Source organism: Populus nigra, chromosome 4 (genome assembly GCF_951802175.1).
Source record: "Populus nigra chromosome 4, ddPopNigr1.1, whole genome shotgun sequence".
Classification (NCBI taxonomy): Eukaryota; Viridiplantae; Streptophyta; class Magnoliopsida; order Malpighiales; family Salicaceae; genus Populus; species Populus nigra.
In genome coordinates, this window is record NC_084855.1 from 11,342,719 (window position 1) to 11,359,674 (window position 16,956).

The 16,956-nt window shown below is 30.6% G+C and overlaps 1 protein-coding gene across 2 annotated transcripts; it reads left to right on the plus strand.

Annotated features, from left to right (window-relative positions):
• The first annotated feature begins 5,749 nt into the window (after positions 1-5,749).
• LOC133692231 (calcium-dependent lipid-binding protein-like) lies at positions 5,750-11,988 on the plus strand. Of its 2 annotated transcripts, XM_062113016.1 has the most exons (12): positions 5,754-5,947; positions 6,092-6,224; positions 6,326-6,427; positions 6,687-6,737; positions 7,089-7,209; positions 7,522-7,643; positions 7,760-7,858; positions 8,561-8,641; positions 8,740-8,825; positions 10,167-10,392; positions 11,000-11,164; positions 11,437-11,988. In XM_062113016.1, the coding sequence occupies exons 2-12, from the start codon at positions 6,120-6,122 to the stop codon at positions 11,779-11,781; spliced, it is 1,503 nt and encodes a 500-aa protein (XP_061969000.1). In that variant the 5' UTR covers positions 5,754-5,947; positions 6,092-6,119; the 3' UTR covers positions 11,782-11,988. The 2 variants fall into 2 exon arrangements, with proteins under 2 accessions (XP_061969001.1, XP_061969000.1); XM_062113017.1 differs by having other exon boundaries at positions 5,750-6,224.
• The last annotated feature ends 4,968 nt before the right edge of the window (positions 11,989-16,956 follow it).

The window sequence follows — 16,956 nt, forward strand, 5'->3', positions numbered from 1 at the left end:
TTTTTATGTAGCTTCGGTATTTTTTAGTAGGTTCTTCTTTTTAAATTCTAATTATTTTTATCTCAATCTCATATCACGGGTGATTGGTTAGTCGAGTTAACCCAGATTAACTCAAATTTTTTCTCGACCTTTTTTTTAAAATGATTTTTTTGTAGTTTCATTATTTGGCATTAGATTATTGGCTTTGAGCCTTGTCATTTTTATGTTTTTTTTTCTATGTGAGGTTATCCCGAGTGCAAGTTTGTTACGTTAACTAAAGTTAGCTCAAGGTTTTTTTCAACATTTTTTAATGGAACTTCAGTCTTTTTTGCTAAGTTCTTCTTTTGAGAGTTTATTTTTTTTTATTTCGATCTCATATCGTATGTGGTTGATTTGTGAAATTAACTCATGTTGAATCAAGTTTTTTTCTTCAACGCTATTTTTAAAATTTTGATTTTTTTTTCATTATTTGACATTACGTTATTAGATCTTTAATTTTGTGATTTGTTTTTCTTTTTTTTATGCAGATTTATCTCAATCTCATATCCCCAGTTAGGTATTAATTAAATTAACCCAGATTAACTCAAGCTATCCTTGCCTTGATATTTTTTTATGTTAGAAAAATTTTGACCCAGCTTATTTAGTTTTTATCTACACGGTTTTTCATTTAAAGAAACCAAAATTAAGTAAAACATTAAAAGATGCAGAGGATTCACGCTGAATGGTTGCATTGTTATGGATTCATGTTCATAATTTTATTTTTTTTTTATTTAGCCCTTATAGATCAATTTATGCTAATATGTCATGAGAGGGTGAGATTGAAAGATAGGGATCGAAGTGGAAAATTAGAGGAAATTGGTAGTTTTTTCATAACTTTGGAGAGAAATACTCATTTTGCCATTAAAAAACAAAACCAAAAGACATGATATTGGAGGGTAATTACAGTATCTTCACAACGATGTTTTTTTCGCTTTTATAAAATGATGATTCTAAACCTAGATTCAAGTTTCTTTAAAGCATACATGCATGGACCTTTTCATCTTTTTTATTTTTAAAGAACAGTAAAATGACTTGCATGCACATAAAAGTAGAATTTTTTATAGCTTATGTTTAGGGGCATTTATGTATTTATACTTGTTTTTTTTTTTATTATTATTAAGTTGGTTCAGTAGCAACTTTGTTGCTTAATATATATAGATATTATTAAAACAAATTTGCTCGCGCATGTGTTGTATGCATCAGCGTGTATGGGGTCATCCGATAACCAAACACTGTCTTCTGGCTGGTGTTTGGATTATCTCTTCACTGCTTCCGTGGTGAGGCGGTGTGTATAGCCAACGACTATCCGGTTTGACATTGTGGTTTTTTTTTTTTCTCTCCCTCTCGATTTTCATAGTTGCCTTTTAAATTTTCAAAGCTATCTTTCAATTTGTTATTCATTCGGATTTAGTCCATGTTCTTTTAATTATTATTTGTTTTATTTTAAATAATTTATAAAATTCAAATTCTTTTTCAATCTCACCCCTTTCTATTTTTTTTCATCTTTCAAATTTGGTACCTGTTTTTTTATTTCTATTTGTTTTGTTTGGAATAATTTTTAAAGTTGATTTTTTACATATATAATTTCATTTTTCTTATGGCTTTTTTCCTATCAAATTTGATACTTCATTCTTTTGATTGTTATTTATTTTTATTTTGGCAATTTTTTAAAATTGATCTTTTTTTTTTGTTTCATTCCTCAATATTAAATTGGTTTGTAATTAAGCTTCTTAATTAAGCCCGGATCTAATATTTCACGAGTTGCGAGTTTTAGAGATTAACAGGTTTAAAAGGTTTACCCAAGTTATCTTGGTTTTGTTTTATTTTTCTAAGTTCATGCTTATTTAATCGAAGGTTAGGCTCTACTATTTTTCTTTATTTTCTTTGTATAGAATTTTTCACTATTTTAGAAAATGATCTGAATTATCTCAATTGTTTTTATTTATCATTCTTTATTGAATTTGCATTGGTAAATTTTTTTAATTGAATTTTTTTAAAAATTTTATCTTTCAATATTTGATTGGTTTTAAATTAAACACGACTAAGTGCATGGCTATTGTTATGAGATCAAATATATTAATCTTAGCTATCTCTTGATCAAATATCAATTTAATTAATTAGATGTAAATATAAGCATTTCGATTTATGATTGAAAAAAAATTTATATCTAAAAACATGTTGGAAAAGCATGTATATTTATTTTTTTATTAAAAAAATTATCTGGCACACGGCGAAACACAGGTCAAATAACTAGTGTGAATCTTCAACAAGTGTTTCGCCCTACACAATGACCTAAGGAGTGTTGTTTTGGTGGTTCTAGTTCTACCTGTTTTTTTTAAATATTTTTGATTTAAAAATATATAAAATTAATGTTTTAGAGGTATTTTTTTGAAGATTTTAATGTGTTAAAGTAAAAAAATATTATTTTAATATATTTTTAATTTTTTTTTTAAAATAATGTATCATCAAAAACACACTTACTCCTTTAAAGCAATATTGCTTTATTTTATGAACCTTTTTAAGCAATCATCAAGCTTTTGATAAGTTTTTCATATTTGTTATCACGATTAACTGAACTGAAATTTTATTTTTTGTGTCTCAAATTATATCATGGCAGGTAGAAAAAGTTTCTATATCTTGGAAATAGTTGTATCTAACAATTATTAATTAAACTATATCACGAGCCACTCAAACATATTATATGAGATTTAAGAAAAGAGTAAAATTCAACTATATAAAGAAAAAATTATTAAATAAAATATGTTATAAGCCACTCAAGCATAATATATTATACATGAGATCCATCCATAAATAGATAGTGACTAAGTTTCGGTAACCATACTACGCTGCAGATGAATTGGAACAACTATATTCAAGCGTGAAAAAAAAACATGTTGGTGCAGGTAATTTTTTTTTTATGATGATGAAAAATCTCAAATGTACATTGAAAGCTTGATCAGTGGGTTCAATCAAATTAATTGATCATCAAATGCATTTATAAACGCTAAAAATAATTGTTAATGATGAACAAATATTGAATCGGGATTCTAAAAAATGATGGATGTAAATAAAAAAAAAAAACATGATTTCATCACATCTCATGCTATTTATCATCCTTATTTAATTATGTATCAACATTTTATTTGAAAAAAAAAGGAAAAATTAAACCAAAACAAAATAAATTGGCTTAGTTCATTAGCTTTTTATTTATCTAGTTTTGTTTCATGTCATGGTACATTGCATGGCTTGGGTTTCAACTCCAACCATGTTGAAGTTGGTTCGACATAACCTGTTTGATCAAGTGAATCTATACGTGGCTTGGTCATTTCATTTAAAATCCAATATGGTTCTAAAAGGTTTTCAATCCGTTATTGTTTTGATCTTTGTCTCACCTGATTAAGCTCAAATGTAAAATAATAAATTGTTAAATTATAAAAAAAAATTATAAATTAAAATAAAAAGACAATGTCATATTGGACAAACCATAATTCACCTGAATTATCTGTTAAATTTATGGTATAGATCGTGACATAACCACAATGTACTAACTTAATTTAGCTATTCATTTTTTTCATTTCTTTTATTTATCTTCTTGGTAGGGACTTAACTTGGCCGGGGTAAATGAAATATAAAATTAAATTATAAAATTATAAAAAGTTAAAAATCAAATAAAAAAAATTAAAGAGTTCATGGTATTTTTAATGGCATTTGAATCATCTCGACGGTGATGGCCAATTTCTCCTCTCCATCTTCTCTTCAATTTCTCCTCTTCGTCTTGTCTTCTCTTTCTTTCCTTAATCTTTGTGTTAAGACTTGCAAAAAGGGCAAAAAAAATTGAAAAAAGGGCAAAAAAAAATTGAAAAAAGCATTGTCGACAGTAATTTGTTAGATAGGTTACATTGTTATAACCTTAAAAATTAGTTTTTTTTTATATAATTATAACGAGGAGCTCAAGCCATTCCTTCGTGGATACGAACAACTTGGACGTCAGATCAATAAATAACATCCTGCCCTGTCTCAAGCAAGCTGGATTCGGATTTTATTTTCCTTGCTAGCTAAGCGTGATTCTCCGGCGGAACTGCCTTATAGTGTTGAACATGGAACTTCCTTGTAGCAAAGGCGGTAGTTACACTGTTTCAAGCCAATCGATTTCATTCCGTCTTGTTCTATTTTAAAACTCGCATTTCTTTCCCTTTCTGTGCTACAGGCTCGCCTTCTTCTCTGTACGGAAACTTGCTTGACCGCGTAGACAGAAAGAGAAAGAAGGGCGGGCAGTTTAGACTGGTTAGACAGATACAATGGCGGTAATGTATGGAAAGAATGAGAAATCCTTCAGTACAAGAAGAAGGGAAAGTAAGGAGACTACAGCTGCTACGACTACAGTCAGGTAGCTAGCTTTTCAGCTTTATATTGTTCGCGCTCCTATCAGGAGTACTTCACGTAATTTTCTCTGCAGAATTGGGCTTTGGCGGCATTGATGATGATGCACTTACAGGACCTTGAAGAATCTTTTCTATTTTTTTGGTTATGTATAGAAAGAAAATGAGTAACCTTTCTCTCCCTACCAATCCGAGTCTGTCAATCACGTAAAAGAACTCATTCATTCCACGGCAGGATAGAGGGTCGACAAGCTTCTGCACCAAGGGGCGGAACGGCTCGACTGAAAGGAAGTAGCAGTTTGATGACATTGTTTGGTCAGTCACTGTTTTTTATCGTTTTAATATTTTAATACAAAAAATAAATTTTAAAAAATAAAAATAATATTATTTTAATAAACTTCAGAGCAAAAAATACAAAAACAAACTCTATCGAATTCTTCTGCTGCTTCTTCTAAGAACTGATTCTACAGTAATTTTTTCACGAGTTTTTGGATGTTTCAGGCTTCAACTAAGCTGACTCAAGCCAAGTTTGTTTGCGTTTGAGCTCAAATTATCTAATTTTAGCAAGGCTTGGGCTCGCTCATGTCACGAACAAGCCTAAAACATGAGGCTGAAGCTCAGCTCGTTTAAAATTTATTAGTTTCAAGCTTGTTTCGTTAAACTTTAATGTACTTATGAAAGTTTCACACAACTGTAATATCATAAAAAGTCTTATAAATATAATATTTTTCATAGATTTTCAAGAAAAATAAATTTATATTTTCTTAATTACAAGTTCTTATCTTCTCACATTTTTACAAGCTCGTAAATGAAATTATTTGTAAACTCTTAAATGAGTTTAGCTGAAAATTTAATTCACAATAAATTAATTATTCTGTTTGAAAATCTAATTACGATTAGTTTTTAAAATGTTTTTTATATTAAAATGTATTTAAATAATATTTTTTTATTTTTTAAACTATTTTTAAGATTAGTGTCTCAAAATGATCGAAAACATATAAAAAAATTAAATAATTAAGCATAATAATTAACTATATTTTTAAAAAATAAATTTTATTTTATTTTAAATTATTTTAATATAATTATATTAACAATAAAATAAAAAATATTTTAAACCGGAGGATCGAGCAATAGTACTAGCATTACAATAATGAAGTAATCGAATTAGCAGAAACAAAAACTAAATGAAAATAAAAAAATAAAAAAACACAACGGCGTGACCACAAAATCCCCATCTGAATAGATAATTCCAAAAAGTCCCAAATGAACGGGCAGATGGGGGAGGGAGAACGAGTGCCAGTTCAAACAAGAAACTGAATATAGTAGTTATCAATAAAAATAATCAATGCCATGTCCCCCTCCTCCCTCTGGCCTACCGACCCTCTCCCCTCCCTCCTTGCTGTTCCCGTTACTTTATTTTTTTTTTTCATTTTTTTCTTGTGGATTGAATGCTCACAACGCCACACGCAAAAGTGAAAGAAAGGAACCGTTGCTTTCAGGGGAGAGACAAGTTCTCGGATATCACAGCATCATTACCATCTTAGCGTAAAGTAATAATAACTGATTCCACTTCCATTTTCCCTGATCCCTAAAATCCTTACTTCAATTCCTTGACTCTCTCGACAAAATAAAACAATTCATGGCTGTTTGATTTGTCTTTCTGATTTTATTTTTTATTTTTTTTCGTGGACTAGGTTTAGTTGTGTTTTGGAATCGGGGAAAATGGGGCTGATCTCAGGGTTATTTTTGGGGATCGTCTTCGGGATCGGGTTGATGGCTGGATGGAAACACATGATGCAGTACCGAAGCACCAAACGAGTTGCTAAGGTTCGTTCACTTTGATGATTGAGATACATGTCGTTTTCTTTTACTGTGAATTGCATTCAATTTGGAAAGTGAGATGTGCGAGCTCGAATTTCTGTCTGCAGGCAGTGGATATAAAACTCCTTGGGTCACTCAATAGAGATGATTTGAAGAAAATATGTGGTGATAATTTTCCTGATTGGATTTCTTTTCCTGCTTTTGAACAGGTTGGTAATTTTCTCTAATTACCTCCTCTAGTATTCTTTTTTTTAAGAAAAACAATTGTGTTTTAAGCGAGCTCTAATTTCTTGTTGCATTATTATTATTATTTTGGAACTGGTAATATATTCTTGTGATGCCAAAAGACATAATATCGTGTAACGTCTCCTTGTTGTATGGTGTATTGCGACGCGGTTTGCCCTATAAGTTTTCTCCGTCTTGTTTCTGATGGATTTTATAATGTTGTACTTTGGTTACATCCTGCAGGTGAAATGGCTAAATAAGCAATTGGGCAAATTATGGCCTTTTGTTGCAGAAGTAAGATTTTTTTCCCGTTCTATAATTAGATGTAACTGAGCAAATCTTCGAAGTACCCTTTGGTTTCTTGCGAGTATGCTTTTATCATGTATATTGGCAAATGCTGTTCATGTTAGGCAAAAAACTGGGCTATCTTTTGATGTGTTTGTGTAGTTCTTTTTCCTCCTCCTTCTCCTCCTCCTCCTCCTCCTTTTTAAAAAAATGGAAAAGGATAATAATTGCAGGATGGGCTAGAATCAGTTGTAAGGGGGGTAATGCAGATCGAGACTTTGTAAAACTTTAATGGGCCCTAAAAACAAGCTTTCTACCTGTCATATTAAACTTGAGATTCTCAGCCGAATGTGTTTGCAGGCAGCTACAGCGGTGGTTAAAGAATCTGTTGAACCACTATTGGAAGACTACCGACCCCCAGGGATTACTTCTCTAAAGTTTAACAAATTTTCTCTCGGTACTGTGCCGCCTAAGATTGAAGGTATGAATCAATAAATGCTCTTTTCTGCTATGTAGTTGTATGTGTTGCCACTACTTGTTTCTGATGCAGTATTCTTATGTCATTGAGGTTGATAGCATTCAATTATAATTTAATGCCAGGACCTGTACTTTTGAATAGGTCTTCTGAGTTCTGAAAGTCTTTCTGGCATTTTAGAAATAAACACATGGCCTGTGCACATTTACCAGGGATATTTTACTTATTAAGTACATTTCTTGTCACTGTGAAATGCACTTCTTTACTCCTTTCATAAGTACATTTGCGGCTTCCTTCCTTATCACTTGACCAATGCAGGAATTCGTGTCCAGAGTCTCAAGCAAGGTCAAGTTACCATGGATATTGATTTGCGGTGGTGTGGTGATCCAAGCATCATTCTAGGTGTTGAAGCTGCACTTGTTGCTTCCATACCCATTCAAGTTGGTGGATTAATGACTTTGGCTGATAACCAAATTCTTACTTTTTTTAACCCATTTGGATCTTTTTGTGCGAGGGAGTACTTACCTTAATATTTTTGTGGTGCAAAATGTTACAGTTGAAAGATCTTGAAGTTTACACTGTTATCCGTGTTATCTTTCAACTTGCTGAAGAGATTCCATGTATTTCTGCTGTTGTGATTGCTCTACTTTCTGAGGTACGACTATAAAAGTGTTTAAAAAATTGGTCATAATCATCATGATACCTCATTCTGTAATGATGTGCGGGTGTTAATGTCGGTACTCAAATAAGTGACTTTGATGGGGTTTTGACAATATGACTGATTGTTATGGATAGGAAATATGCTTATATAATTCAGGTTGTACTTAAGTGGTTAGGCTCTATTTGAGTTGTTTTATCATACAGCTCTTGCAAGATTTCAGAGAAACGACAGTAGATATTTCAACTCCCCCCCCCCCCCCCCAATTTCTAATGTAACTATCATTTCTAGTGGACCTTCAATATGTTCCAGCTTGAAGGCTACACCAACAACAGAACACTACTAAGTTGTGATGGAATCCTATTTAATGAATGATTAAGCTCATCCAGATTTAAAGTTCTTTGAGTAGTTATTGTAGTTAACAGTATAATGATATGCTATTCTGATATTATTTTCAAGAATTCATTTGGCATTGCAGTTGGATGGGGGTCATAGTTGAACTCGAGAGAAAAGGCTGTTCCATTATTTTATTTAACTTCTATAACATGCTTTATTTGGCTTTAGTGATCATCATCAGTTATTACTTTGAGTTAGATGGAGATGGCAAATTAATTGCATGATTACATGCACTGAGTAATTGTTGATAATATTCCAGTTATAATTGTTTTGGAAATGACTATTTATTGTATCATCAATCAGCCAAAGCCAAAGATTGAATACATTCTCAAGGCTGTTGGTGGAAGCTTAACAGCACTTCCTGGAGTCTCAGATATGATTGATGCAAGTTCCTTTTTTCCTCTTATCAAAACTTATTTTCTTATGTTTCATTGTTGGTTTGGTATCCTTACTCACTACTCTGCTCTTATTACATTTGGTAGGATACTGTGAATTCGATTGTTACGGATATGCTTCAGTGGCCCCACAGGATTGTTGTTCCCATTGGTGGTATCCCTGTTGACATAAGGTAAATAGCAAATTATATTGCCTTTTTTTTGTTTTCAGTTCCCTGAGAGCTGTTACGGTATTCTTAATGGATTTTAGCTGTTTTGAGTATTTAAATGTGTATGAAATGAATGTATGTTTGTTGCTTAAAATTACAGTCACAGTATTCTTAATGCATTTTGGCTGTTCTTAATGTATTTGTGTCATGAATTGCGATTGTGTTCATGATTACAATTGTGTTGATAATCAGGGAGTTTCTGGCACTAGATTAACTGTAATGGTCATTGTGGTCATGAATTGCTACCAATGCTTGAAATGTTTTTGAATTAACACAGTTTTTAAGAAATTTAACAAATTATCTTCAAGATTACGTAACTCATGCGTCATACAAGCTTTAGTGGTAAGATGCTCTATTTAACATATTTGAAAATATAACCCCTAAAACATCACTAAGAATTAGTTCTGAATTTATTATTTTTTAGAAAAATGACAAATCAACTTTATATGTATACTATTGAACAGTTTGATATCATAGAACTGTAATTAATGAAAGACAATTAATCTTATGATTGTAATTTCCACAAACAATCTACAAAAGTAAATGTCAAAAAGTTGATATATGTGAATCCATGCCAAGTTTTTCAGGAATTTAACATCTTATCTTCAAAGATTACATAACTCGTGCAACATACACGCATTAGTGGTAAGATGATCTGTGTAACATATTTCAAAATATCAACCCTAGAATGTCACTAAGAATTATTTCTAAAGTGTTTTTGAAAAAAAAATGACAAACTCAACTTTACATCTATACCTTTCAAACAGTTTGAGACCATAGAACTGTACTTTATGAAAGACACAATATAATCTTGTGATTATAAGTTTCCATGAAAGCAAATTTTAAATAGTTGATATATTTGCCTTCAATCTTCATTTTAACACCTGGGTCTAAACAGTAGAAGCATAATGTGGACGAATGAGACCTATCTTCCTGAAATGGGATAGTGAAGAAGCAAAAGAAGTAGCTTTCAGTTCGAAGGATAAAAACAAGGCATTGCAACCTGCCTGGAGTAGCGAGTTATAAATTAATTGCCATATACCAGCCATAAAGTTCTTTATACAATGGCTGCAATCTAAATGGCTGTTTCAGCCTTATTCTTATATGATGCTGGTAACAACAGGCTGTAACTGAGTTTGGAGATGTGGCTTCTTCTTGCTCTAAGGTTCCTTTTGCTTTAACATTTGGAAAGTTAAATCCACTTAAAATCTAACCACCATTATTAGTTTAGATATTTCTTTTTGTACTTTAATTTCAGTTTATTGAAAAAGGTTTTTTTTTTTTTTTATGGGGGATCTTATGCAGTGAATTAGAGCTTAGACCTCAAGGAAAGCTTACAGTGACCATAGTGAAGGCAAATGACTTGAAGAACATGGAAATGATTGGAAAATCTGATCCTTATGCAGTTGTATATGTTCGGCCAATGTTCAAGGTTAAAACACAAGTCATTGATAATAACCTGAATCCTGTTTGGAATCAAACATTTGATTTGATTGCTGAAGACAAGGAGACGCAATCACTTATTCTTGAGGTTTAGATCTCTCATACTCCTCATCCTTTTGCTCTTATTATTCTATTTTGCCTTTTTCATAATACAACAGTTGCGTAGTTTCTTATGAAGCTCCGGCTCTATATTCTGTTTTGTTGACGTAATGAGATGAATACATGCTTGTTATGCTAGAAATATGCACTGAATAAGCTTTCTAGATTTTGAAAACCTATACTGTGATGTCTGCTTTCTTTTCTGTTTAGAAGGGAGGGAGATTAAGCCGCATAATTGTCTGAGGTGTGAGAACATTTACCATTGTACTGTAATTGCATGTACAAGTGACTACGCAGTTTTCTCAATTGCATTTTGTCAGATGCATGCTGTCTCCATTTTTTGTTCTCTATCAATGCAAGCTTGCATTTATCATGTGCTGGTATTGAATGATTTCTGTGATGCTATTCCACCATGTGCTCGCCGTTATCTTTGTTGAACAAGCAGTTGAAGTTGTCAATGCTTATAGAGATCTCCTCCCTCCCCATGTGATTCTATGAGAATTTATCCATGTGGTTTTGATGTAGTTGATCCCTTCTGATAGAATATTGTATATTATCCTTTTTGAAAATAATTTTAAGAAATTCTCTTTTAACAGGTCTTTGATAAGGACATTGGGCAAGACAAGAGATTAGGAAGAGCAAAATTAGCTTTAAATGAGCTGGAAGCTGAAACTTGGAAGGAGCTGGAGTTCGGACTGTTGTCATCGTTTGATACATTGAAGGTTAAGGATAAGAAGGATAGAGGAACTATTACAATTAAGGTAACAAAATGCTGCATAGTTGTTTATTTTCTCGTCTTTGACTTTTGCTTCAGCTTGTATAACATTTGGTGATAATTGAATCCTATTTATATCCATTCTACTGCTGAAAACTTGGAAGGAGCTGGAGTTCAGACTGATATTTTTTCTAGTTTTGGGGACCAGTATTTTGTCCATTGTTTCACTCTGTTTTCTTCTTTTAGGGTTTTGTACTTCTCATTTATTTCATGTGCTGTAGTTACTGGATATGTTTATATTTTGGGTTGGATTTGCAGGTTTTTTACCATGAATTTAACAAGGAAGAGTCGTTGGCTGCTCTAGAAGAAGAGAAGCAGATCATAGAGCAACGAAAGAAACTAAAAGAAGCTGGAGTTATTGGGAGCACAATGGATGCGCTTGATGGGGCAGCATCACTGGTGGGATCAGGAGTTGGGCTTGTGGGAGGTGGTGTTGGTGCTGGAGTTGGGTTTGTGGGAAGTGGCTTAGGAGCTGTTGGTAGTGGCCTGAGCAAAGCAGGAAGGTTCATGGGCAGGACAATCACCGGACAATCCAGCAAGAGAACTGGCAACACAACTCCAGTCAATAGTGTGCAAGAAAACGGTGGAGCAAAGCCCCTGTAGTGCCCCACTGCTGAAGCATGTGAATTTGGCCCCAAATGTACTTTATGAAATTTAGCTCGAGAAGCTGTTGTGTGCATCGTGGACCTTCTGCTTGGCATAGATATTTGTTCTTAGTTTCAACTGTATCATCGTAGTTAAAATTTATTTGACGTGAATACATAGCAGTCTTCTTTAACACCCTACAAAAATAAAGTGATTGTTCAGTCATGAATTCGCCTTTTTCTGCTAAAGGTGACTCGTGTAATGGAGTGTTTGCGCGATTTCCGAATTATTTTGGTCATTTGGAGTCTCGGACCTTAGTTATGGGTTTATCCTGCTGCGTTTGAAAGTCAGCTTGGCAAATTTTTTATTATTTTTTTTTACTTTAAATTAATATACTTTATATGTTTTTAGATTATTTTTTTGATAATGTTAAAAATAATTTTTAAAAAATAAAAAAATATTATTTTAATATATTTTAAAATAAAAAATATATTAAAAAATAATTACTATTGTAATTTTTAATATTTTTTAACAAAAATAAACAGTAAAAGAAAAACACGGTTTTACTGTTAGAGAATTCATTGTTTATTGAAACAGTTTAATTACCAATTTACTCTTCCCAAAACAAATCAATGAACTGTCTATTTGTCTTTTAGGGAGTGATATAGTTTTTTTATAATATCAATTAATAATTATTAGAATAATTTAGAATAATTAATTTTTTTATTTTAAATGTACAATGAAATAATTAAATTAAATTACCATTAAAAACAAAACTTATTTAACTCGTGTTCAGGGATTTTTTTAATACATTTTCATTTTTAATTTTTAGTTATTATTAAGTTGATTGAGAAACAATTTTAATATAATTAAAAAACTAAAGTTGGCTAGCAGGTGAATATATGAAAAAAGTGTGCTGCCTCTTTTAATGTCTAAACAACAACTTTCATGTATAGTTATTAAATTCAGACCGGCCTAATAGGTCAACCTGGTGGCTGGACCGGCCCGGTTTTACCAAAAGACCGGCCACACCCGATCGATCCAGAAGGTCGAGTCATGACCCGGTCGACCTGGCTAAACCCGAGCGAGACCTGGTGTTTTTTTTTTCAAATATGATTTTTCTCCTCTACCTCTCTTTTTTCATATTTTTTTAGTTAATTATTAACACTTTTTAAAGCTTACTATATAAATATTAGAAAAGTGTTTTATTTTTTCAATGTGGGATTTGAAACCCTTTAGTATATATATTCTATGTTTCCAAGAGAAAAATTATATTTTTTTAATGTGAGATTTGAAGCCTTTTCGTATATATACTCTATGTTCACTAGATAAAATTTATGTTTTTTTAATGTGTCATAAAAACCTTTTTGATTTAAATACTTCAACTTAAAATGATAACATAATATTTTTTTTATTATGAGATTTGAAGCCCTTTAGTATATATACTCTATATTCACAAGAAAAAAAGTTACATTTTTTTCAATGTGAGATTTGAAACCCATTAGTATATATACTCTTAAGTTCTTAAGAAAAAGTTATTTTTTCAATGTGAAATTTAAAATCATTTCTTATATATACTATTTGTTTACAAGAAAAAAGTTATGTTTTTTCAATATGGATAAAAAAAAAATTTATTTAAATACTTCAACTTAAAAGGATAACATAATATGTTTTCAATATGGGATTTGAAGTCATTTTGTATATATACTTTGTATTCACAAGAAAAAAAGTTATGTATTTTCAATGTGGGATAAAAAACATTTTTGGTTTAAATACTTAAACTTAAAAGCATAACATAATATCTTTTCAATATGGGATAAAATTTTTTTTAAAATATTCTTTTGAACTTCATTATTTACAACATGTATAACCTATATTCATATGATTTTTTTCTTAATTTTTTTATATGAAATATTAAAACTTTAAATATATTTTTAAAAATTTTTCCGAGTTGATCCATGAAACCTGAGACCCGGTCCCTTAGGCGGGTCAACTCCCGAGCCAGGTTTAATAACTATGCTTCCATGATGACATTGAAAGCATCAAGGTGTCTCCTTCCACATGGGGCGACAATATGTTGCTGATGGACTCTTTTTTATTATTATTATTCTTTCTCCTCCTCTCGAGATTCACTCTAGCCATTCAAAATATCAAAGTTGTCCTTTTATTTATTGATATTTCGACTTTGATCATTGTTTCTTTGATTTTTAGAGATAGATGACATATAGTCTCTGTGTAATTTAATCTGGAGAAAAATTTAAATTTTAATAGAAATCGCTCTTTAGAAACACGACTTCTTAAGTTGTCGCGTTTCTAAAACGTAATATTTAAGCATGCCACGCTTATTAATAACAACATTTACTAAATGTCATGTTTTATAAGCGTAATAAGATCAAACTGTGTTATTTTGTTAAGCCTTTTTTAAATAGTGTTATTTTGTTAAAATTTTATGTTTAATGTACTAATTTAAATTGAAAAAAAAAACAGTCAAAACTACCCTAAAAATTACCCCTGTATCCTTCACTTTGTTTTGTATCTTATAAATCAATAAATCATGGTCATGACAGCAAATTTCAAGAACCCTTTTGGTGTATTAGTCTTTGAACAATAAAAAAAAAATAATGAAAAGATCTTCTTTTCTAAGCTTACAGGTCAAAACCCATAAAAGGTTAAAAAAAAAAAAACTCTTTAAAAACCGAGAGACTGCACTCTTGGTTTTGCTAGTAGCTTCTTCAACGGGGGAAATATATGGATAGTTAAAAAAAACCCGTTAAAAAAGATAAATTATTTATTAATTTTGGATCTTTAATGTGATAGCATATGAGATGCTAAATAATTTTTTTATAAAAATAAAATGCCATTCCTATAATTGTTTTTAAGGAAAGCTATAAATGAAGGGAAAGTTTTAAATGTTTTTTCTTTTTTAACCTTTTCTTTTTCTTTTTCATTCTATATAATATACAAATGGTTTCTTAAACTGTCATTTTTTTTATTGGAGTGTCATAAGAGAAAAATTTAAATTATATTATTTAAATTATTGTATTAACAATTTAACTCCATAAAATAGTTTTTATTATAGGAGATATCCTAACATTTATGGACACTATAGCAAATTATACTTGCTAAACTTTGTCCAGGGGTTAACCTGATTAAGAGATCAAGTTAATTTGAATTAATTTTAAAAAATTAAAAATAAATATGTGAAATTTTATTATTCCACAAGAAAATATTTTGAAACAATACATATATATGTAGAATTGTAGATTATATATATAAAAAAATGAGACTTGAAATGTAGAATATTTATTCTATATTGAAAAACAAAAAAAAAACAATTCATGTAAATATAAAACATATATAAAAAATATAAAGTGTAGTATAGTTATCATTCTTTAAAAAATTCATGTATATGTAGGTTATAAAAAAATATGAAAAAAATATTCATAAATTAATTTTTTATTTTGTTTTGAGGTTATTAAAAAAATAAAAAATTAAATTAAATCTCACCAGATCACTAAGTTTTTGAATTGACCACACCCAACTTAATTACAAACCTAGCTTTTGTTTGTTTGAAACCCGGTCAAAGCCTGATCACATAGATCTCAGTTCAACCCGTCCAGCCCGGCTGGTTTCTTATCTATGAAGCAAACAACACAAGAAAGCTTTGAGAACTTGCCGAAACTTAGGAGCTGCCTCAACTCCTAAGTCCTGATCCGATTTACACTTGTGGACCCCAACAACGACCACCGTTAATTAGCTAGCCAGCCAGCCAGCTTAACTAGCTCATTCGTCCACGTATTCTCTGATATTTCTCACGCGTATTAATTACCGCGTGGTTCACACTCCCCCAACTTCAAAAATCTTTTATTTTTCAAATTCGATTATTAAATTCTTCCAAATTTAGACAGATAGTCTATTCTCGAACCCCCTTTATATTTAAAAAACAAATCTAATATAACATGATAAATCCACCTGGCATGCAGCGGCTTTTTATTATAGAAAACACTAAAACGATGTGGATTTTTTAGTTTTGATGGATATTTTTACACACTCACGTAACAGTGTAGACATACTTCTTAGGCAATGGTGGAAATGCATTAAAAAGTACTGAAATGAAAAAAAATAACAAACATGATGGCTTGCTAGAAATTTCATGCAAAATATATTTAGGTTTTTAATCTTTAAAAATAATATAATTTATACAATTTAAACCCCTTTAAATTTCAAAAAATCACTTTTGATACAAATATTTTTTTGTGTTTTTTTCAGTTTCTAATTAAAAAAAATTGAGAGAGAAAGAGGGGTTGTTGAATTCTATCAATGATAGAGTAAATCACCATTCACGTCATTTTCGGCCTCCTAAATGATTTTTCTTAGTGTTCACAAGTTTCATGACATGAGAGGGGCTTCATAGTAGTTGTTTGAAGTCTCCGTGTTGCCTTAAAAAACATATCCAAGTCAAGAAAGCTAAAGCTAATCTAATTTTATTTCGGGTTTTTGAACTTTTTTGGGTATTTTGGGTTAATGAATTTGTTTAAGGATGTTCTAATGGTGTTGGTAAAATGTTTTTAGATTGAAATGTTTAAGAAATTAATTTTTTTTTGGGCAAACAAGACGTTGCCCTGGTTTTCTGACCATCATAATAATGGCTATAATCTGGGTTTGCAAGCAACATATCATCTGCCTTAATGAGCGATATGTCACCTGCTTATTTATTTTCAAAAACAAAATAGAGACAAATGACCTTTACAAAAATAAAATAAATAAAACTAATTTGAAGGCCCACCAATGTACCTAGGCTTTTAATTACAACGGCCCAGATGCGCTGGCCCATAGGCCCCATGAATCTAACTCTTTTTTGCCCTTTTTTTAGGTTAAATATAATTTTTTAAAAAAAAATTTATTGAACTCAATTGAGTTCATGATCCGGATTATATTTGACAAGTTAAGCCACATGCTATTTTTTTTTATAATATCATTTTTTTAATTGATATATATTTTTCTAATTTATGTTTTAATTAATATTCATCATCCGTTATTTGTTTTTTTTGCTTATTTAAATTTTTTTGATAAAGATTGTTTTTTAATAGTGTTGTGCGTATTTAATTTTTAAAAATATTATTTTGATTTATCTATAATGTTTTCTTATATTTTTTATAAATGAATTTTATTTTTGAAAATAAAAAATATTTA

Bases quoted from the DNA above. Each gene is read 5' to 3' on its own strand.
- LOC133692231 (XM_062113017.1), top strand. From the start codon at position 6,120: ATGGGGCTGATCTCAGGGTTATTTTTGGGGATCGTCTTCGGGATCGGG. The intron at 6,225-6,325 runs GTTCGTTCACTT...TTCTGTCTGCAG, and splicing joins GCACCAAACGAGTTGCTAAG to GCAGTGGATATAAAACTCCT. The intron at 10,393-10,999 runs GTTTAGATCTCT...CTCTTTTAACAG, and splicing joins CGCAATCACTTATTCTTGAG to GTCTTTGATAAGGACATTGG.